This window comes from Gymnoscopelus microlampas (assembly GCF_963454915.1).
Source record: "Gymnoscopelus microlampas genome assembly, chromosome: 2".
In the NCBI taxonomy this organism is placed as follows: domain Eukaryota; kingdom Metazoa; phylum Chordata; class Actinopteri; order Myctophiformes; family Myctophidae; genus Gymnoscopelus; species Gymnoscopelus microlampas.
This window is the reverse complement of record NC_139939.1, coordinates 6,433,388-6,457,794: the sequence shown is the minus strand read 5'-3', so window position 1 is coordinate 6,457,794 and position 24,407 is coordinate 6,433,388. Positions and strand designations below refer to the sequence as shown.

At 44.0% G+C, this 24,407-nt stretch overlaps 1 protein-coding gene across 2 annotated transcripts in view; it reads left to right on the top strand.

Annotated features, from left to right (window-relative positions):
• Positions 1–24,407, top strand: part of LOC311061222 (striatin-like) — a 65,786-nt gene that overhangs the window by 34,676 nt on the left and 6,703 nt on the right. The window contains exons 5-14 of one of the 2 annotated variants that reach the window (XM_084079776.1): positions 3,800–3,970; positions 5,852–5,987; positions 7,524–7,686; positions 12,226–12,318; positions 14,158–14,304; positions 17,557–17,690; positions 19,679–19,854; positions 20,996–21,043; positions 23,340–23,461; positions 24,204–24,371. In XM_084079776.1, coding sequence (XP_083935902.1) covers positions 3,800–3,970; positions 5,852–5,987; positions 7,524–7,686; positions 12,226–12,318; positions 14,158–14,304; positions 17,557–17,690; positions 19,679–19,854; positions 20,996–21,043; positions 23,340–23,461; positions 24,204–24,371 — 1,358 coding nt within the window. The remainder of the gene's footprint in view (positions 1–3,799; positions 3,971–5,851; positions 5,988–7,523; positions 7,687–12,225; positions 12,319–14,157; positions 14,305–17,556; positions 17,691–19,678; positions 19,855–20,995; positions 21,044–23,339; positions 23,462–24,203; positions 24,372–24,407) is intronic. The other variant, XM_084079777.1, reaches the window with a different exon arrangement.

Genomic DNA, 24,407 nt, shown 5'->3' with positions numbered 1-24,407 from the left:
TGTCGCACCGCGACACGTTGTGAGCTTGTAGATCTGCTGTTTTCGAATAATGTCTGCCCGTTAACACATTGACTGCCATCGGCTAATCTCAGAACGTCCATCGTAGTGCCACGCTATTTCTTACCTTTTTTGTTTTGTTGATTCCGTCATAGGCCCCGCTAAATCCGTTTAAAATCCGCGTTCATTTGGTTCGACACAAACACGGGACGCGACCGAACAAAACGCTGAAAACCGTGCCACGATCCGACACTGCATTCTGGAGAACGAGAGGAAAACGCTAAAATGGTGGATGCGGTGAGAAAAACAACAAGCCAAGATAATGGCGTCCAAAGTTGATCGCTAGACAGGAAACGGAGGCGGGAGAAAAACCGGAAACAGTATTATTTCGTTTCCGGTCCGCCCCCTTCGAAACCGGAAGTGCAAAAAAAATCCGGAATCTGCACCTGCACGATTTAACATGGGAAAACACCCGCCCCGTAGGACTACGGGAACGGCAGTTAACGGTTGGATTTAACGGCCCGTAGGACTACGGGCCTGGCAGTGGATGTGTTAAGACGTGGTTTAAGAGTTCAAAGGTTCCTCAAAGAACTTTGAAGAAAGAAAGGTTCTCTAGAACTAGATGAGGAACATGAAGAACCATTCACTGGATCAAATGCTTCTCTAGTAGTTGATGGTTCTTTGTGGAACCATATAGTCTTTTTAAAGAGGTGGTGCCATGGTTTTGCACTTTTTCTGTTTTTCATGTGTCTATGAGGTTGATAGAACCTCATTAAGCCCCCTGGTGGTGTTTTTATGGTGTTTTATGTCTTCTCTGACTATTTTGAGTTTCTACCTGGAGGCTGAAACCTTGAGGGTCAAATGTGCCAATAGAAAAACAGCCCTTTAGTGACATAGTAAAAACATACCCTCCCCCTCATTATCATAACACAACAGGTGTGGGCATGAGGAGGAGGAGGGACTAGGACAGGTGGGTGGTGCTAAGGTGGTGGAGGAGGGGCTAAGGTGAGAACCAGGTATACTTAATGAACTGGAGGCATGTCCACATAAAAACATAATTTTAACAATTTCTGTACACTTTTTTGAAAAAAATCTTCCTCCTAATAAATAAAGAAATACATCACATGGATGCAACTGGGACGCATCATCAGTGTTGTAGCCTGGGGTCATAGGGTGTTTCGGGTCTCGCAACATACAACATACACCCTCGCCCAGGTGACCCAGCCAGGGTTGATCAAGCCCCGACTTACGTCCCAGTAGCACCCACGGTCAGTCCTATAGGGAAAGACAGGGCCACTCAGTCCGCTTCTCCGGAAGTACTCTGCCGGGACTCGGGGAGGCTCTGGCACGTGGAGGGACTAGGCACTGTGGGTTGTCTCCTGGCCGGGCTCCTCCTTCGTCTCACCAGGTCCAGGACCTGAGCGCTGCGCCAGATCAGATGCACCGCCCCGATCCAAACATTTCCTTCTGGCGTGATGGTTCCTTGGGCCGATACCACTAGATTGGGCCGTCTAATGGTATTAGCTCCGCTTGCGGTACGCTGGAATGGAATGGCCCTCCTAAAGGCCTCACCGTGGGTTTGTTGGGCTTCTTCCTCACGGAAGACACAGCATGGGGCGCTAACCCATACTGCTCCCGGGATGCCGTCTACATTCCGGCTGTCAACAGTCTCTCCTGTGGTCACCAAACTATTCCTGGTTGTCACGTAGTCTATAAATTCCTATGAGCCACTATAAATAGAATAACTAATAAAGAAATACATCACATGGATGCAACTGGGACGCATCATCAGTGTTGTAGCCTGGGGTCATAGGGTGTTTCGGGTCTCGCAACATACAACATACACCCTCGCCCAGGTGACCCAGCCAGGGTTGATCAAGCCCCGACTTACGTCCCAGTAGCACCCACGGTCAGTCCTATAGGGAAAGACAGGGCCACTCAGTCCGCTTCTCCGGAAGTACTCTGCCGGGACTCGGGGAGGCTCTGGCACGTGGAGGGACTAGGCACTGTGGGTTGTCTCCTGGCCGGGCTCCTCCTTCGTCTCACCAGGTCCAGGACCTGAGCGCTGCGCCAGATCAGATGCACCGCCCCGATCCAAACATTTCCTTCTGGCGTGATGGTTCCTTGGGCCGATACCACTAGATTGGGCCGTCTAATGGTATTAGCTCCGCTTGCGGTACGCTGGAATGGAATGGCCCTCCTAAAGGCCTCACCGTGGGTTTGTTGGGCTTCTTCCTCACGGAAGACACAGCATGGGGCGCTAACCCATACTGCTCCCGGGATGCCGTCTACATTCCGGCTGTCAACAGTCTCTCCTGTGGTCACCAAACTATTCCTGGTTGTCACGTAGTCTATAAATTCCTATGAGCCACTATAAATAGAATAACTAATAAAGAAATACATCACATGGATGCAACTGGGACGCATCATCAGTGTTGTAGCCTGGGGTCATAGGGTGTTTCGGGTCTCGCAACATACAACATACACCCTCGCCCAGGTGACCCAGCCAGGGTTGATCAAGCCCCGACTTACGTCCCAGTAGCACCCACGGTCAGTCCTATAGGGAAAGACAGGGCCACTCAGTCCGCTTCTCCGGAAGTACTCTGCCGGGACTCGGGGAGGCTCTGGCACGTGGAGGGACTAGGCACTGTGGGTTGTCTCCTGGCCGGGCTCCTCCTTCGTCTCACCAGGTCCAGGACCTGAGCGCTGCGCCAGATCAGATGCACCGCCCCGATCCAAACATTTCCTTCTGGCGTGATGGTTCCTTGGGCCGATACCACTAGATTGGGCCGTCTAATGGTATTAGCTCCGCTTGCGGTACGCTGGAATGGAATGGCCCTCCTAAAGGCCTCACCGTGGGTTTGTTGGGCTTCTTCCTCACGGAAGACACAGCATGGGGCGCTAACCCATACTGCTCCCGGGATGCCGTCTACATTCCGGCTGTCAACAGTCTCTCCTGTGGTCACCAAACTATTCCTGGTTGTCACGTAGTCTATAAATTCCTATGAGCCACTATAAATAGAATAACTAATAAAGAAATACATCACATGGATGCAACTGGGACGCATCATCAGTGTTGTAGCCTGGGGTCATAGGGTGTTTCGGGTCTCGCAACATACAACATACACCCTCGCCCAGGTGACCCAGCCAGGGTTGATCAAGCCCCGACTTACGTCCCAGTAGCACCCACGGTCAGTCCTATAGGGAAAGACAGGGCCACTCAGTCCGCTTCTCCGGAAGTACTCTGCCGGGACTCGGGGAGGCTCTGGCACGTGGAGGGACTAGGCACTGTGGGTTGTCTCCTGGCCGGGCTCCTCCTTCGTCTCACCAGGTCCAGGACCTGAGCGCTGCGCCAGATCAGATGCACCGCCCCGATCCAAACATTTCCTTCTGGCGTGATGGTTCCTTGGGCCGATACCACTAGATTGGGCCGTCTAATGGTATTAGCTCCGCTTGCGGTACGCTGGAATGGAATGGCCCTCCTAAAGGCCTCACCGTGGGTTTGTTGGGCTTCTTCCTCACGGAAGACACAGCATGGGGCGCTAACCCATACTGCTCCCGGGTAGTACCATAATACCCATACTGCTCCTAGTAGTACCATAATACCTGATGATTATGTTTTAGGGGGGGAAAAAATCACTGAAAATCACGGCACCCCGTCTTTAAAGAATCATTTCAGAACCATTATTTTTCAGTGTAGCATGGAACAACTGACATGGTACTTTTCTTTGTCCGCTGTTGTATTTTCCTCCAGACTCTTGTTCTCATGTGTGTGTGTTTGTGTGTGTGTGTTCGTTCTCAGGTACCTCCAGGAGGTGGGCTACACAGACACCATCCTGGATGTGAAGTCTCAGCGGGTGCGGGCGTTGTTAGGCCTTGCCGGGGACGCGGCGGACAAAGCCAGCGACAGGAGGCCTGAGCCCATGGTCAACGGGACGGAGCCCTCCTCACTGAAAGACCACAGCGTGGTCAGGTTGTTCACATAACACTTCCTTTACAGTCTAATAACGTCGATCATAATACTACAGCGTCACACACAAGCATCAAAAGTAGCAGATCTACAAGCTCGAAACGCGGCTAGGTACACAATGCTGTACATATGCTGTTATTAGTAAACTAAACATCAACATGGTTTGGTTCAGTAAAATAACATTTATTAACATGGTCAGGTAGACAACAGATATAATGTTGTTCAACTTAACAACAACAACTTAAAAAAGAAGTAGATCACTTATGATAATTTTGCTATGATCCATAAGGGATTCAAAGATGACTTGATGAGAGTTGCTACAAAGCTAAAGATAAATATTATTAGAAACGACTTGGAACCTAACAGCCTATCTGTTTTATTCTTCATAACTCTGTCTGTGATATTATTACATTACATTACATTACATTACATTACATTACATTACATTACATTAAAGTCATTTAGCAGACGCTTTTATCCAAAGCGACTTACAATAAGTGTATTCAACATAGGTAGGGAACGAAACTACTAATCACCAGAAGTCTAAAGTGCATTTTCTGCAAAAACAAGCAACCAAGAGTATACCTAGCGCTAAGGTAAAAGTGCAATATATCAGCTACCTACTTTCAAAATAGCAAAATCAAATGAGCAGGAGCTAAAACAAATAAGTGTATCGACTAAACAAGATCCAACAAAACAATACAACAATAAAACAAGTGTTCGTACAACTAGTTAACAACAAGTAGGCCAGGCAGAGAGGAAGGGTAGTGTTTCCACTACCCCTATTATTTATGTGTTTTCCTTTTTTGAGAGAGAAAGTAGATTATTTATTTGTATCATTGTTGTATGTGTTGTTTTTTATTGGTTTTATAAGACATAACAGACAGATACATCAACAAACAAACACCAGACTATAATGCATAATAAACGTGAGTAATTAACCTATCATGATGAGGTATAGGCAACCGCAATACAACAGTTGGACACATTAACAATTGGGCCTGTACAAAGCAGAGCAGTCACACAACACAGTCAAGAAGACCCGTGATAGGACCCCAGATGTATTCCAATGTTGTTAAACCTCTCCAGATGTATCAGTGATACAAACTCATTAAGCCATCTAGTGGAACAAGGAACAATGGAAGTCTTCCACTCTGTCCAACTTACTCTTATGCTTGATACACTAGTAGCAAAGAGAATCATTTTAACACAATCCAGGCCAGAGTTTAATATCATAATGTACTCACCAGTGCCAGCGTTTTATTGTTGTTTTTTTGTTTTTTTCACATCGCCACAGACCTCGCTAAATCCGTTAAAATGGCGCGTTCAACTGTTTGTAAACACACAGGGGATCTGTGTGAGACGCCCAGTGAAAACCGTTTCGATCTGCGATCCGCCATCTTGAAGCTACAGCGGTTTATGCTAAACAGCGATCAGCGATGAGAAAAACAACAACCGAGAGAATGGACATTTAGTTTCCGCTTTAGAGTGGAGGCGGATGGGATCCGGAATTTCCGGATATGGATAATTCCGTTTCCGGTGGTGCTACAATGAAATGTGTCGTGGCGAACGAGGCCTACAATGAAATGTGAACCTGTAAGTAAAAAACAAAAACAAAAAAAACACTTTACGCGACTGGCACGCAATTAAGTAGGTTCGCGTAGATCTACGCGATTGGCACTCAATGTGTTAACAGAGTACGGCAGAGCGACAGAAGCTTCGGAGCAACCAAACAAGCCAGTTAGTGCATGATCAGGTTCGCTCTGAAAACGGTATACTCTGCTATACCAAGCATCTGAAATAGTTGGATACATTTTTGTTTATCATTGTTGTAGTAATAACAGTTTTTCTCTATCTCTCTCTCTTGTCTCTCTCTCTCTCCAGTAAAGCAGGTATGTCTGACTCGGCCAGTGTTCTGGAGGTGTTTAAGTTCATAGAGAGCACGGCAGCAGAGTTCAGCGACGAAGACGAGGATGATGACAGTGAAGGAAAAGACAAGACCATCCTGGACCTAGCTACGGTACACACGCTATATCGTCACTGTCGGGTGGAAACCCTCACATGTCCAAAACTGTTAGCTTTTCAGGATTCAAATTCAAAAATGGCAAAAGTAGCAGATCTACAAGCTCAAAACGTGTCGCTTTGCGCCGCGTTTCGAGCTTTGAAAAATCTTTTAACCCATTAAGACCGGGAACGCATCTGTCATTTTAGATTTCTTTGGCTATTCAAAAAATAGCAGATATACAAGCTCATAGAACATTTGTGCAAATCTTTGAATATATATATATTTTTAAGCGAACATTTGTAACTCACATCTTTGCTTCTGTGGGGTCCCTGGAACAAAAATATTTTACAAATGTTTAGCTTTAAAAAATATGTATTCAAAGATTTGCACAAATCTTCATGATTCTTCACAAATGGCAGATCTACAACGCTATGAGCTTGTATATCTGCAACATTTTGAATAGCCAAAGAAAAGAAAAAATGACAGAGATGCCTTCCCAGATTGATTAATCTGACACACTTTTGAGACCTCCCTTCTAACACACGGTTGCGTTATCCAGTGCCCGTCCTACTTTGGCCCTTTTGGTCATGGAACAACCTCCAGTCTAGACTCAAACTGTCATCACTAATTTCCCTCAGGAGTTTCATAAAGCTCACCCACTGAAGCCCTTTCCAGTTGCCGCTCCTGTTTCGATTGATGTGTGATCCCTTTTTAACTTTCACCTTTTTGTTCTCACCATCTCTTCTGTGATGTCTTAGATTTATTCCTTGTGTTCTTTAGTTTTATTTGACCTTTTTTTTTTATCTGTGTGACCTATCTTTCTTGTAAAAGAGACCTATCCCTCCATGTTTTTACTGGTTAAATAAAGTTCATAATAATTCATTTATGAAAAGAATAGGACTCCTGTTAACACATTCTCTGCCAGGTCTTAATTAATCAACGTATCCACCTCTGCCAGCATGTTTACCTTATTTTGACGATCCACGGAGCGCCACGGAAGCCATGTTATGGACGCGGATGTAAACACAGGCTGTCTGGGGGTGGGGGGGGGGTCTCGTCTATCCACCGAAGCGCAAACATGTTCAACGCGATCGTCCGTTCTGTTGTTATCGGCAGTTGAATATGGCTCGTTTTCACCCAAAAAAGAAGAAATCCGAGCTAGATGTGTTTTTCTGATGGACTGACATGTTTTCTGATGTGACATGTTACCACTAATAACGTCTAGGAGTCTAGGGTTTAGGAGGTAACAGTTCCAGCAGAGGCCCTGTCCACACGTATCTGTTTTTTAAACGCAGCTTTTTCTATGCGTTGCATTCGTCCACATGCACACATGTTTTTCGTCCCCTGAAAGCAGACTTTTTGGAAAACTCCGGCCACAGTGAAAATGATTAAAAACGCTGTTTTTGCGTTGCCATGTGGACAAGATAAACTGAGTTTTGGGCTGCCACGTCGTCATAGTACAGTACTGTATGTGCCGTGTTTAGTTTTTGCTTTTGAGGTCATGTTCTCGTACCATTTTTTAAAAAACATTTAACATTTTTTTTCTCACAGTTGGTGAGGAAGAAACAATCGTCGACGCCGTCCAGCACGACCTCTGACCTCAGCGATGACCCCGACACGGAGGAGGCTCTGAAAGGGTTCGACTTCCTGTCCAGTCCTGACGAACTGGACGGCTCCATGGAGTCTAAGAGCGGAGAGGACAGTGGAGACTGGGGTGAGAATAATGTTACACTTGACTGTTGGTTATTTACACAATAGGCTCTATCCACGGCAGCCATATTATGAAGCAATTCACAGGTGTTACCAATGATACTAATGAAGGCTCTGTTCCATTCTGGTCAAACAGAGTCAGGGTCGGTTGCACCAAGAGGGATTAAGCTTTAACCTGGTTTAAATCAAGGTTTATCTATTAATCCAGTTGCACCAAACTTTAAACCTAGTTTCCACTAACCAGGTTTAGTTTTAAACCATCCTTTAATCTTGTTTTTTATTTTCACAGTAAACCTGGATTAATGTTAATCCTGTTGCACCACTACTTTAAACTCCAATTTAAATGTCAGTAAGGGATTAATTCTAAACTTGCAGTACAGGTGGTTTAAATGTAAACATGGCAGCATATATCAGATGGCTTCATGAAAACGAAAGAGTAGCTCAAAGAAAAATAAGGGACCGTCTAAACCCAGTCGAATGTTATGATAATGCTGAATTTAAAAGGCGGTACAGATTCAGCAAAGAGACTGTAATGAGACTGCCACGCCTGCCCACATTATCTCAAAAGTGAATAAAAAAGTAATTCTAATGATATTTGGCTCAAGAGAAGAAGTATTCCTTTTTATTTACAGCGCAAATCCAAGATGGCGGACACACAACAAAGTTTAATCCATGAAATAATCACTGTTTAACGTTTTAATCACTGTTTAAAGTTTTAATCACAGGTTAAGGATTTAAATCACAGATTTGTTAAGCAATGCTTAAAATTAAGTGGTGCAACACAACTCGAATTAAAATAAATCCTAGATCAACAAATCTTTGATTAACCCTAAACTAAGCTTTATTTAATCCTTCTTGGTGCAACCGACCCTCAGGGTGCTGATATTGTGCATGTTGGCTCACTGGAAACACTCTGTTACACCAGTGGGTCTACAGTTGGGGTCCAGGGACCCTCATGGGCTTCCAAATGGCCCGTTACAGGTGTATAACTATGAGAGTGTACAAATGGAACCAAATGGACCCGTAAGGGTCCATTTGGTTCAATTTTTACACTCAGAGTTATGGGGATCGTGGAAACCACTGTGCTACACTAAATGGAACAGAGCCTTCATTAGTATCATTGGTAACACCTGTGAAGGAAGTGATAATATGGCTGCTGTGCATAGAGCCAAAGATTTTTAATTTTAAAGATACGCAATCTCCGGTTTACTTCCCGTTTCTGCGTGACGTAGGTGGACACCTTTTTAGGAGACAGGAAGCAAGTTGGAGTCTATTGATTCCAATGGAAGAGTCAACGTGAACACAGCTTCTGAACCATTCCTTAGCTCCATAGATACTGAACTAAATATTGGACCCAATCATCACAAGCCACACAATATGTACAAGATTTTCATACTAAAATGGCTTTTTTTAGAGACACAAATTAGGAGAAAATCTACTTTGTTATTGACCTTTCTCTATCCCATCAACACACTCTCGCGAGATTTGGGGAGATATCTGAAGAGTCCATCTGCAGTCTGACGGACGAGACATAGAGGGCTCTGTCCCTTATTTTTTTAACTCTATGCTCTGTCCCTATAAAATGTTCTAAAAACTGATTAACTGAGATTATATATGTGAATATAGTACGTGAAAATCAAAATGTGTGTTCCAATGCTCAATAATATAATGTTCCATTATTAACTGTCTTGGTTGATGGGGTATGATTTGGGAATCATAACATTTTGCTAAACATAACATTCATGCTAATTTTCTAAACATACTATGGTCTATAGTGGTAAAATATATACCTTATAAATAAGGGCCTTTTATTTATAAGGTATATGTAATATTTTATATATATATATATATTTATAATTATAGTTATATATCTCTATATATGGTTAACATTGAGCAGAAACAGGAGCACATCTAGCATAAGACTGAATAATGTGTGTTTGTAGTGGGAATTTCATAGGTTTCTTAAAAGCATATTTGCCAATAACAGTTTGCTTTCAAACATGCAAAGCAATTATTTTCTTTACGAAGAAAATACACAAATACACATTCATATGACGTTGTCAGCCAGGGAGAGGGGAGGGGGAGGGTGGTGGGGTGTTCGGGGGAGAAGACAACCATGCCTACTTAGGAGACCATTTGTAGGATTTGTGTACCACTTCGCCTCTAGTGGATCCAATGGAGAATGCGTATCTTCTATATTAACAATCTTTGATAGAGCCTAGCTATCTGCACTCACACTGAACTCCACTCAGCGTACAGGATGTGTAAACCATTACCGAGGGTGTGGGTGAGACTGGAAGAAAGGCTGAAGGCTCATGTATACTTAACCCATTAAGACTGAGAACAAATCTGTGTCATTTTTTAGATTTCTTTGGCTATTCATAAATAGCAGACATTCAAGCTCATAGCACGGCACACTGAGCTTTATTTTTAATCGTGGAACATTTGTGCAAATCTTTGAATATATATATATATATTTTTTTTTTAAACTGGTTCACTGTGTCAAACGATGCTGATACGTCTACAAAAATATGGACTGATGAAGCCTGGGCAGCATGGAGTGCCTCTAAAGTGCTTTTTTCAGTTGAACGGGCTGCTTTGAATCCAGAATGGAGAGAAAGCTGGCGAGAAACGACTTTGTTCAAAAGCATTGAAATGAAAGGGAACAGGTTATCGGTGGTTCTTGATGTCTCATCATGGGTCAGAATCGATTTCTTGAGGAGCGGAGTAAACTGACTTGACATGAAGGCAGCCTGAGGTCATGGATGTGTTGATGAGTTTTGAGAGTAGATCGGAGGCAATGATCTGGAAGATGGAGGAGGGCAATGGGTCCAGAGACTCTAGAGCAGTGCTTCTCAACTAGTGGTCCGGGGACCACCAGTGGTCCTTGGGAGGGGTTCCAGGTGGTCCCCAGCTAAATGATTAATGGAGAGTCGGTAACCAAATGGACCCTTATCGCCTAGATCTTTAACTCTTGAGAGTGTAAAATGAAACCAAATGGACCCTTATCGCCTAGATCTTTAACTCTTGAGAGTGTAAAATGAAACCAAATGGACCCTTATCGCCTAGATCTTTAACTCTTGATAGCGTTAAATGAAACCAAATGGACCCGTAAGGGTCCATTTGGTTTCATTTTACGCTCTCAAGAGTTAAATTATTGTTAAACATCTGCATTACTTAATTAAAGAATTGTTATTTTTGATCAACGTTTGCCTGTTATCTCTCCTATGGTACCAACATCAACACAGCATGGAATTGTGGACAAAAATCGTATCCAACGACAACGAAATATTCTAAGGATATTCTTTGGGTCTGAGAGGCTAAATCTCATCAAACGGTGGTTTGGTGGCTCAAATGCCGAATAAATAATGGACCTTGATATGAAAAGGGTTGAAAACCACTGCTCTAGAGAGGACAGGTGGTTGGTTCTAGTGGAGGACACCACTTCCAGGAGCTCATCTGGAGATGCAGAAGAGAAGACAATGACAAGTTGTGGTTAGCATTATGTGAGTGAAGACAATAGATTCATGGGAAGATGGGAGAAAAAGCTTTTATCATCATCAAAGTAGGTGATGAAAGCTTCAGTAGTAGTAGTAGTAGTAGTATTTAACAGTGCAGTACTATTTAGTTGTACTTTTAACACATCGGGTGCCAATCACGGTCTGAACCGTGTGTTTACTGTACATAGTAGCGCTCCGGTGCCGTTCACGGTCTGAACCGTGATTTCAGTCTTTTTGTTTTTTTCGTTTTTCTCCGCGCGGGCGGGGCTAGAGCAGCTCTGGGACCTCCCATTGTAATCCTGCGAAGGAAGTGCCAGATCGCTCACCTCCGCTTCCGCTTCCTGTCTATTTCCTACTTTGAAACGCCTATATCTCCGAATCTGTTTCCTGTGGGGAAAACCGGTCATGCGCGATGCGCGATCCCCCTCCGCTGTAACTCGCGAGGGGAATGTTATGGTTCCAGGCTGTAGCCAGACTCATGGCACAACATGAATCGAGGCTTTTTTTGGCGTGGATTTGCTTGTAACGCACGCGGAAGCTTTAAACAGCAAAGCGCAGTCAATGGGGAGAATGCTGGCACCCACGGTAAGTTGTTATGAAAAAATGCTGGCACCCGATGTGTTAATAGTAGTACTATTCACTGTAGCAGTGCTACTATTACAGTGAAAGTAGAATTACTAGTACAACTTAGTAGTATTGTAGTAGTAGTATTAATACTCTTACTAGTTTTACTACTCTTAGTAGTAGTATTAATAGCAACAAATAGTATAGCACAGGTTTACCCTGAAACACCCTGACACCTCCTTTTCCTGTTCCTTCTTTTCCTTCACTTCCTGTTTGTTCTTTTCCTTCACCTCCTTTTCCTGCTCTTCCTTCACCTCCTGTTCTCTGTTCTCCTGTTCCTTCTTTACCTTCACCGCCTTCTCCTCCTTCCTCGTTTTTCCTGTTCCGCCTCCTTCTTCTTCCCCATCCTCTGCTTCCTGTTGTTGCCCCTGTTTCTCCTACCCTCCCCTCACCTCACCTCCTGCTCCTGCTGGGTGTAGATAAGGAGGCGCAGTGGGAGGTGGACCAGGGTCTCATAGCCCAGCTGAAGGAAGAGTACAGGAAGGAGCGCAAAGGCAAGAAAGGGGTGAAGAGTAAGTTTACCTGTCTGTCTGTCTGTCTGCCTCCCTCCCTCCCTGTCTGTATGTCTGTCTAACTGTCTGTCTGTCTGAGTCTACCTGACGCTCTCCGACTGTCTCCCTACAGTATCTTAATCTCTCATGTCTCTTCTATTCTTTCTATCAGGGGTCGGCAACCTTTTTGACATGAAGTGCCATGTTTTTATTTTCTTGATAGTCAGGGTGCCATGTCAACATTAAGTTTAATTATGACACCACATAAACAAAGACATTCCAACAGGTTATGGCTGTCCATATACTTTACACAAGCATTTTCTTTCACATCAGGACACTGTACTGATCATTAGACAATAACCCCCACCTATCTCCCTGACTCCGACCCCTTCTTATTCATCAGTCAGAGTTCAGAGTTTGCATACCATGGACACATCACATTGTATTGTCTCTGTCTTGTCTGCTTGATCCTTGAAAGAAAACTAATTATCCTTCCTCTCACACTTACCAGTGTGCCAGTGATTACCCTTCTCCATGCCAATGATGGCGCCCGTGCCTAAGGTTGCCTTCACCTGCTCTACATATACCGGCATCGGTTCCGGTAGGAGACACAAAGGAGACTCTTTGTGTCTCCTACCGGAACCGCTGCCGGTCATCAAATTATTGGCTTAGGAATAAGACAAAAAAAATATCCACGAATTCAAGTCTTCATGGGGTGACTTATCGATAGAAAACAAGTAATTTTTTGGGTGAACTAATTTTTTGTGTGTGTCCGCGGACACACATTTTTTGTGTGTGTCCGCGCGCATGTGTGCACAAGTGTGTGTGTGTGTGTGTGTGTGACAACACCAGCTGGCGTCCATGTTAAACACCTCACCTCCAATTCTCCATCCCCTTCTGCACCTCTAGCGCCCTCTAGCTGTGCTGGCTGTAGCTTCAGTTTCACGTTGGTTCTTCAGTGGTTGTAGGCATTAGGTTCTGCTGTCATTCTGACCTCTCATGTCTTCAGACACATGCGGTGGTGCTGTCAGACCACCAATAATACTATCATCTATGGGCTGTGGATGCAGCAATGTGCGAATAGACCACCTGTTCCCGTAGACCACCTGTTATTATGCCATGGACCACTAGTGGTCCGTGGACCATTGGTTGAGACACGGCGATGCAGAGGAACCGTTGTGAATTCTCCAACGACCACGAAACTCAACAGAGTTGAATGGGACACCCAGCTATTTAAGCTCGATGCTTGATTTAAATCATTTTGAACAAACGCGTGTCACATCTCCGAGAGATGTTTATGTCGCCTCTGTCGGGTGGAAACCTCATACGTCCAAAACTGTTACTTTTCAGGATTCAAATTCAAAAATGGCAAAAGTAGCAGATCTACAAGCTCAAAATTTGAGCTTGTAGATCTGCTACTTTTGATGTTTGTGTGTGACGCTGTAGTGTGATCAAGTAGGGCATTAATTTATGAAAAACACAAAAAAGTGAAAAATATGGAGATGAGAGGTTTCTGCCCGAGAGCAACGACATCCAGCCCTAACTTCCACACCCGCTTCTGTTGGCGTTGCTCTCATGTTTATAGTAGGCTAGTCCATTCTGCTGCACATGGTACTGGAACCACTATGGTTCTGGTTTGTTGCTCTCTCTCTCCAACTGTCATTTAAAGAAGCTTCTTTTCTCAGCCGTCTCATCCATACAAAAGCTGATGATGTGTCTCCTCCATTCTGCTGTCATTCACTGTGCTGTTCTCCTTGTATTTCTCCGTTCTCCTCCGTTTCCTCCTTCTCCTTCCTCATGACACCACCTCCCTTCTCCCATTTCCATCCTCCTCTCCTCTCCTCTCCTCTCCTCTACCAGGACCAAACCGTTCCAAACTCCAGGACATGTTGGCTAACCTCCGGGAAGCAGAGGACCTCCCATCCCTGCAGCCTCCACTGCCGCCTCCCTCTCCCCGACCCAGCGTACCCAGGCTCAGTGAACAGGACATGGGACGGACAGAAGAAGGTAAGCTGTAGTGTCAGATGTGATGAAAATCCTATTGACCCTGACACAACGTGATGTGATCCTCTGCAATAATAACAACAACAACAGAAGCATCCAGAGGATTAAAGTCATTTGGATTTCACTAAAAGCCAGCATGTCATTTTCAGTCATGAGATTTAATGTTGGCCCAGCGGTGGCCCATAGATGGCTTAACAGAACAACGTGTAAAAATGCATCCCAACAAACTTTCAGATGCTGTTTTTCTCCCAGTATGGAGGAAGAATGCTTAGGATTTTTACTGTGATCTCTCGCTCTTGAAATATATAATCTTTTGGTTTTGTTGTGTGTAAACAATAATAAGCAGTTGTCCCCCAAACCCCACCCCCAGTGGCTGTCATAAGAACGGAGGGAGCGCTCTATGATCATGGCACCAGAATCTGCTCTTGCTCGCGCAGCTGCAGCCCGTCAAGCCTAATTTATGCTCCGTCCCGCGAAGGTGTCGCGCACAGAGAACGGCTGTGAATAGCAGACCTCCAAGCTCACAACGGTCTCATCCGTGACGCGGTTGTGAGCTTGTATGGCAGCTGTTCTCGGTGCGCAATACTGTTGTGCGGTGAATTACATATGTCTCGCTAGGGCTCACCTCACAAGCCAACACACAAGAGGAGGTTGAATGAACTGAAACCAGCGCACCCCAAAACAGCAGGTTTGGGGATCTGTTGGGAATTGATTACATGAAACAGTCACCTGTGCGTCCAGTCTCAATGTTTGTAAACAAATAATTGGTCTATACCCTATAGTAGCAGTGTTCACAAGGCAGCAGAGGACTGTGTCCATCTTATTACACTAGTGACTCCTACTGGTAGGCCGAGGCGCCTGCACTTGTTGCTCTCGGCTGGAGTTTCTGCTGCGTCTCAGGTCCTGAATGAAATCCTCATTTCCTACACTTGCATCCTTTCCTTGCATGTTAGTCCCTCTAGTCTCTGAGGAAACGTATTGGAAAGGAGAAGAGGAGAGAGGAAAGGAAAGGAGGAAAATGTGTTTCCATAAGTGGGCCGTAAATTCCTCTGAAGTGCCTTGTCGTGCGACATTTCTGATGACTACAACAGAGGGGACAGGCCCCCTCCCTTGTATATTGTCAGCTAGAGGGGCAGGATCATCACACGCCATGCTGTTCGGCCCAAGAGCAAAATAGCAAGCCCCACCATCTCCGGTTTACTTCCTGTATCTGCGTGAAGTAGTCGGACGCCTTTTTAGGAGATAGGAAGCAGGTTGGAGTCTTCTCATTCCAGTGGGAGAGTGAACGTGAACCATTCTTTAGCTCCATGGTCACTGAACTAGATATTGGACCCAATCGTCACAAGCCACACAATATTTACAAGATTTTCAAACTAAAATGGCTTTTTTCATAGAGACAAATCAAGAGAAAATCTACTTTTTTATCGATCTTTCTATGTCCCAGCAACATACTCTCGCGGGATCTAGCACCAGTAAACCGAGAAACATTGGACGTTCGCGAGATTTGCCGTCAGGCGCCGGCGCCCACTTAGCAGACAATTTGTAGGATTTGTGTACCATGTTGCCTCTATTGGCTCCAATTGGGATGGTGTATCTTCCTAAATTAACAATCTTTGGTTCAGCTTGGAAAGACTTCCTGGTAGGAAGCACTTGGGTTTCCTACTTCCTACCTCCTCATTGATGCTTCCTAATCCTATTTCCTATGTCCCTCGAGCAGGCATAAGGCATTGACACGAGGAGCAACATGGACGGATTTCTACTTCCTGTAGGAGATAGGACAGATCAGAATAAGGATCTGAGACGCAGCCCTAAAGTTGGAGAAACGGCTAAATCGGGGAGAGCGTAGAAGAAGAATGAAAAGAGTTAATTCATCCATGACTTATTAAACCACATGAACCCTAGCGTCCCTATTCTGGGGTGAACGTTTGGCAAAAATATCATCTATAATAAACTCACAACACGTGGTTTAAGTGGCACTGAGATTGACTCAGTAATTGAGGTTTGGTAATGTCTTAAATCCTTTAAAATTACAGGAAAATAGTGTGTTTGTGTTATATATTAGACAGTGACATGTATTGATGGTGGTTTGGTCTTTTAGCAACCTCACCTCAGCAGACTATACGTTGTTTTATATAAATTATTATTATTTTTTGGGGCCAACTGTGGACATATGACTGACATGTGTGTTACTGGACCTTTAGACATAAAGAAACAAGGTTATACGCAGGGGTGCACATAACTGGTGCGCAGGTGGGAATGCGCACCCAAAATAAATAATGCGCACCACATCAGACGACGCGAGGCGCTTTTGCGTACCAACAGCTGGGACAGGAATTTCCAAGCTTTTATTTTTTAGCAAAACTAAAAAATAAAAGCCTGGAGATCGAGGCTAGGAATTTACTTCCTGAAGCCACACTCACACACTCACGGTAAAGCACGCGTCGGCCCCATGTACAGCCATTAGCCGCAGGGGAAGGGGTCGCATGCTGCACGCGCTTGTGTGATTGTTGCCTCGCGTCGCCTCACATCGCCTCGCTGCGTGCACGCAGCCAGCAGCGGCTGTTAGAGGCACTCGTCACCGATGATGAACGCACCGTCACGGTGCAAAAATATGCCGTGAACGTCCAAATCTGGCGGATAAAAGCAGCGCAGCACAGGGCACCAACCTTGGGGGCTTCTCCTAACAGCGTGTGAGAAAAAAAACGGCGAAAATCGGCGGAATTTGGAAGCAGAGCGTCCTTTTTCCTCGCGCAGCAACCCCCCCCCCCCCTTGACAAAACTGTCCGGTGGGCGCCGTGCTGTTTTTTTTTAACACAAATGTTCTCTTCTGGGGGGTCCCTGGCACAAAACATTTCCAGGGGGTCCGCGGCCAAATATATATACATTTGGGGGTCTTTGGCACGGAAACGTTTGAGAACTACTGTCCTAGATGGTCTTTCTGATGCAGATAATCATGCAGTTATAAACAGAGGCTGGTCCCATATGTTTTTACATAATCGTTGCTGTCGGGCAGAAACCTCTTATCTCCATACTTTAACTTTTTGAGCTTGTAGATCTGCTATTTTTGTATTTATTTTTATTTGAATCCTGAAAAGTAACAGTTTTGGACATAGATGATGATCTCCACATTGCTGCTAATAGAATTTATAGCATCGGCTCCATCTTGATCTCAATCTGTACTCTGCCGCACGACGGCATCGCCCGCTGAGGAGAATAGATCTTCAACTGTGTGTGTGTGTGTGTGTGTGTGTGTAGAGGTGATGACCTTCCTGCCCTCATCAGGGAAGACCTTCATCCTGGGTCATGACGAGGCAGATTCCAGTGAGATGGGACTGGGAGAGCTGGCTGGACTCACCGTGGCCAACGAGTCAGAGGGCCTGGCCTACGACGTGAGTACACAGTACACACATATCGTTGCTGTCCGGGCAGAAACCTCTCATCTCCATATTCTAACTTTTTGCGTTTTTTTAACCCATTAAGACCTGAGGCCGCGTCTAAAAAAAATCTAAATCCTAACAATTTTTCGGAAAAAAATATAAAAAAATAATGTTCACGATTTTTCATAAATAGCAGATCTACAAGCTTGTAGCGCGGCACTCGGTGCCGCGCTATGAGCTTGTATATCTGCTATTTTTGAATAGCCCAAAGAAATCTAAAGTGACACAGATGCGTTCCAGGTCTTAATGGGTTAAATAAACGCCCTACTTGATCATACTACAGTGTCACACAAAACAAAAGCATCAAATGTAGCAGATCTACAAGGTCGAAACGCGGCGCGTCGAGCTTGTAGATCTGCTACTTTTGAATTTGAATTCTGAAAAGTAACAAGTATCCAGTTTTATTGAACACTTTTCAAGTTGTTGACCATTTTGAAAGCTTCTCCAGAAAACGCTGATTTGAATCTGCAGCCTTCATCATCACAAAAGGCTTTTTTTCAGCCCATAGAACCTTCTGCTTCTATTGCAGTGTTTGGAATTGTTCCACAAGAAAGACAACTTAGTCGCCAAGAAAGGAATACGATAGCCTTTGCATCCCTTTTGGCTAGGCGTCTGATACTGCTTAAATGGAAAGAAAAACTCCCACCAACTTTCAAATCGTGGGTTAATGATGTTATGCATCATTTGACTTTGGAGAAAATTCGCTACTCCACAAGGGGGTGTGCTCTGAAATTTTACACCATCTGGCAACCTTTTTTAACATATATAGAGAGACTGAATGCTGCTGACATTAATGGCCCATAAATTGACCCCACTGAATTTGTTTTTGTATTATATTCTTTGTGTATTTTTGGGGCGGTGTAGCCGCCCCCTATAAGTGAGTTTTGGACACCGACCAAAAAATTTGTATACCCCCTAACCCTTCCATTGTTAATGCAAATCGATACTTTTGCAAATCGATACTTTTGCAAAGTCAGCCAATCACATTACAGCTAGTGTCATCACCACTAACTGTAATGTGATTGGCTGACTTTGCAAATTCAGGACTGTGATTGGCTAGCGAAACACATGACACATGTGCAGCCCTATGAATAGCAGTATTGACTTTAAATTTTAACCTTTTTTTAAAGTGAGTCATGTTGTGATGACCACACACCGCCCACTTCACACTGGGTGTGATTTTTTTTAATTCATTTTAAATCTTTATTTAATAATATATAGGGTTGTCCGATATTGGCTTTTTTACCGATAACCGATATACCGATATTGTCAAACTCTTAATTACCGATACCGATATCAACCGATACCGATATATGCAGGGATTATTGTGATTAGGGTAAGCTCAAATTTCATATCACACACACCATACAGTAAGAACTACTGTAAATTATAAAAAAAATAAATAAATAAATAAAAAACCGATACCGATATTTTCCGATATCGATTTTTATGCTAATATCGGCCGATAATATCGAACATCCCTAATAATATATATATTCTACTTTGTATACTTTATTTTTTATTTTTTGACTTGTTTTCATTTTTCATTGCAATTGTGTCTTATTTGTTTGTATTGTCCTTTGTGTTAATGGTACAATAAGATACCAGGGTTGTGTGGCTCTTTTCGGAGCGGGAACCCTGGCATACTGTTTTTGTATGCCTTTTATTATTGACCTATATGTGAAAATATAAAATAAAGAAACCTTGAACAAAAAACCAACATGATGGCGGTTAATCGTGCATCCCTTTACATACTGAACAGTTGGGATGTAACGATGCAGTAACTGTATCAATGAAAAAATTATAATAATAATAAAATAGCAGATCTACAAGCTCATAGCGTGGCACAGAGGCTTATATAACTGCTATTTTTGAATAGCCAAAGAAATCTTAAAACGACACGGATGGACTTAATGGATTGATTTGTTCCGTCTGCGCAGATCGCCAGCAACCAAGACGCTCTGAGGAAAACGTGGAACCCAAAGTACACGTTACGGAGCCACTTTGACTCCATCCGCAGCCTGGCCTTCCACCCTGTGGAGCCCGTGCTGGTCACTGCCTCGGAGGACTGCACGCTCAAGCTGTGGAACCTGCACAAGACGGCTCCTGCCAAGAAGTAATGACACTCATTCAACCACTGCGGTGTCGATTTTCACAGCAAAATTTTGACTTAGTTTTTGTCAAAGTCTTTAGAATTAAATTACATTTTAGTTTTAGTCATATTTTAGTCATCTGAAAAAGTTTTTGTCTAAAATGTATCTTGGCGGGCGTTATAATGCCTGATTTATAGTGCCGAAAATAGCCGATCTACATCTTCACTGTAGATCGTCACTCTTGTGCGCGTTGTGAGCTTGTAGATCTGCTATTTTCGGAGCATGACGCCTGCACACAACCAAGCATAAAATGACTTGTCTTTTAGTTCTTCAGGATGTCTTCTCCACTAGTCCCTCACTAACATTTCTAGTTTTTATTTGTTGACGAAATTGTCAGTATATTTAGTCATAGTTTTAGTCATCATAGCTTAGTTTTTATTTCGTTTTTATGTAGTTTTCATCTGTGAAAAAAGGTAGTCGACGAACAGTTTCCGTCATGGTTTTAGTCCTGAGTAGCTTGGTACTGGGGACCTTGCACCAATTTTCAACCTAATTTTCAAATTTTCAAATCTTTATAATTGGTCCTCACTATGGCACCATTTCTGTCTACTCACTCTGTGTTTCAGAGGAGGGCTGTGAACAGTTTCAATCTGCCTACAAGTGACTTCATCGGGAATGCAAGCTAATAGAAACTATAGCTTTTATGTTCCTGGAACGTTGGCGTGCTGAAATAGAAGCTATTGTTCTTGCATTGATTTAAAAAAAAATCTGCCTACTGGATGATGCCATTGAACTGTCCACAGCCCTCCTCAAAATGCATCACGTTACGAGTTTAAGAGTTTTGGTGCTGATTTTAGGGTCAAGGCTTTGAACTTGTCACTCCCTGGAAGCATGCGCCTTAAAAATAGGTAAATAGTTATTGTCACATGTAATGATAACTTTGTTTAACCTATTTTAATTCATCATTTATATGTGTATTATTTCCTTTTGTCCAGGGTTTGAGGGAAAGTTTAGCGAATGGGACAGCAGGGAGGAACTCTAGAATCAGGCTACAGGTGGATGCTAGGGCGGAGGAGGGGGTGGTGAGGCTACAGGTGGATGCTAGGTGGTTTGTTCAGATCCACCTGACCTGTCGTTCTGTGTTCTGTGTTGTGGTTCGTTCAGGTGTGCTGCTCTGGACGTAGAACCTATCTACACCTTCAGAGCTCACTGGTGAGTTGTGCCTGCATGGAACTACATAGAACGACTGTGTATATACAGCTCTATAAAACCATATTGGAAAGAAATTGGGCCTCTTCTTACTTCCTTCACAGGTGTTACCAATGATACTAATGAAGGCTCTGTTCCATTCTGGTCAGGGTGCTGATATTGTGCATGTTGGCTCACTAGAAACACTCCATTTTGGTTCCCAAATGGCCCCTTATGGTGGGTGTGCAACTCTGTTGAAAATAAGACAACCGCTATGCCACACTAAATGGAACAGAGCCTTAATTAGTGTCATTGGTAACACCTGTGAAGGAAGTAAGAAGAGGCCCAATTTCTTTACAATATGGCTGCTGTGCATAGAGCCTATTCCGATTTAGTCTTAATCTTTTGAATAACACACCATTTAGTTTTAGTATTTTTAGTCATCTGAAACAGTTTAGTCTTAGGGTCATTACAGACAGGGTGGTTCTCACTTGGATCAGCGGGTATCGCGATCATTGTTGTTTTGTCCTCCTGCGCGTAGCGGGGTAAAAAAAAAGGCTGACCACAATCCAGCTCTTGCCGCCCCTGCGTGTGTGCACAAACGAGCGCGAGCGCGAACATTTCACGGGACTGCGCCCACTCGCCTCACCGCCCTTCAACTTCTCTGCGCGTCCCAAATAATCAACCTCTCTCTGCCTCTCGATGAAAATGAATTACACAGGCGCGTCGGCCCGTCGTTTCAGACGGGGAGCGGCCGAGTTGGCCGCTCCCCGTCTGAAACGACCCGTAGTCTAGTCTTAGTCAACTAAATATCAAAAATCTTAGTCTTTTAGTCTTTGTCAACCAAATTAAATGAACACTGCCAGTGTTAATTCTGATCGCAAATTCTGATTTCGTCTTAGTCAACAAAATGAACAGTGCATACAACTGCTTTAACCCATTAAGACCGGGAACGCATCTGTGTCATTTTAGATTTCCTTGACTATTCAAAAATAGCAGATCTACAAGCTCATAGTGCGGCACCGAGTGCGAGTGTGAGCTTGTAGATCTGCTATTTTTGAAAAAACGTGAACATGTTTTTTTTATACTTTTTTTCCGAAAAACTGCGTCTGCTGTGGCAGAGAAGACCAATGTGTGAGAGGCAGTTATATATACATAATACAACTACATGTATATATATAACTACACTGCATGTACATATCTCTGCTGTCCAGCCCGAAACTGCTAACTCCAAAACGCTCATTGTTCAGGAAACGAAAAAACAAGATATACGTTTTTCAGAAAATGAAGAAAACCTTATATTTTTAAAACAAAGCAATACTACCTCGTCAAAGTTGGTATAGTGACTGTATATATTGTGAGATACTTGCATGTGTCATTATATTATCAACACTCAAATCGCGGGTAAATCAACACTTTACCCAGCGCGAGTGGAGTTAGAAGTTTCAGACGAGCAGAAATCAAGCTGAAATGGAGTTAGGTGTCCAAACAACAGTAGCTCCACTCGCTGCTGAGAGAGGTTTCAAAAGGGTACAGATTCCCAAAAGCTAACAATGGATCTCCAAGCTCACAATGCATCACAACAACGTGTGAATGAATGCCCTGATGCTTCATTCACTTATTATATAGGCCTACAACAATAAACAGGACTTTAAATATTACAATAACTTCTGCTAAGAGGTAGTAGAACACTAGCGCGACAGAAATGCTATGAACGTCTTTCTTCTTATCACAATGCTCTCCTCATTAAACACTTCATAGATTTTAGAAATATAATTACTTGTTTTCATAACATTAGCATCAGTGCTGTTTGATAAAAAGGTACACTGCATAGTTTTAACAGACTACGGGGAGTCTGTTTACGTGTTGTTCCTCCTCGTTCACTGCGCACCGCGCACTGCTAATGCTGTGCTGTAGCACTGTGTAGAGGAGAGGGGGGAGTTGTTTGTTTTTGACGGACAGTTTGAGGATCCAATGGAGTTGGGAGTTTTCGTCTGAGGCGCTTTTTAATACTTTTCATTGGTTCAAATGTTTAGATTTTTTACACAGATGTGAAGGGTGTTCAATAGCGTCGATTTATGAAAAAAAAAAAAAAAACCCTGAAAATGGAGTTAGTTTTTCCCGGCTGGACACCGACGATATACATTTACTACATCCATACTACATCTAGTATAACTGCATATACATCACATATCTTATACTTGGTTAATATTGTGTCTTCGATTTGAATGTCTCATTTCTTTGGCTGGTTATTGTGTGAACATGTGATTGTGTGTGTGGTGAATGTGAAATAACACAGATAATATGTTTTGTTGTGTAGTGGTGCGGTGCTGTGTGTGACCATGAGTTCTACAGGAGAGCAGTGTTTCAGCGGGGGGGTGGACGGTACCATTCAGTGCTGGAACACTCCCAACCCCAACGTCGACCCCTACGACTCGTATGGTACGCTCCACATCTTTATATTCTGTCTACGTTGAGTTTAATCACATGAACCCTGCAGGGTGTCCCTATTCTGGACACATTTTCAAACCGTTTCAAGAATGTTTCTCTTTCTGTCTCTCTCTCTGTCTCTGTCTGTCTCTCTGTGTGTGTGTGTGTGTGTGTGTGTCTGTCTGTCTGTCTGTCTGTCTGTCTGTCTGTCTGTCTGTCTGTCTGTCTGTCTGTCTGTCTGTCTGTCTGTCTGTCTGTCTGTCTGTGTGTGTGTGTGTGTGTGTGTGTGTGTGTGTGTGTGTGTGTGTGTGTGTGTGTGTCTCTCTCTCTGTGTCTCTGTCTGTCTGTCTGTCTGTCTGTCTGTCTGTCTGTCTGTCTGTCTCTCTCTCTCTCTCTGTCTTTCTGTCTGTCTCTCTGTCTGTCTCTGTCTCTCTCTGTCTGTCTCTGTCTCTCTCTGTCTGTCTCTGTCTGTCTCTCTCTGTCTCTCTCTGTCTCTCTCTGTCTGTCTCTCTCTGTCTCTCTCTGTCTCTGTCTCTCTCTGTCTGTCTCTGTCTGTCTCTGTCTGTCTGTCTGTCTGTCTGTCTGTCTGTCTGTCTGTCTGTCTCTGTCTCTCTGTCTCTGTCTGTCTGTGTGTCTCTCTGTGTGTCTCTCTGTGTGTCTCTCTGTCGCTCTATCTCTGTGTCTCTCTCTTTCTCTCTCTATCTCTGTGTCTCTCTCTCTTTGTCTCATTCTGTGTGTCCTCATGTGCTTCCAGAGCCGGGGGTCCTGCGGGGGTCCCTGGCTGGTCATACAGACGCGGTGTGGGGCGTGGTCTACAGCTCAGCACACCATCGTCTGTTGTCCTGCTCAGGAGACGGCACGGTGAGGCTGTGGAACGCTGCAGACTCCTCCCCGGCCCTGGCTGTCTTCAACCAGACAGGAGGTGAGGATCACAACAATGATGATGGCCTCCACTGGG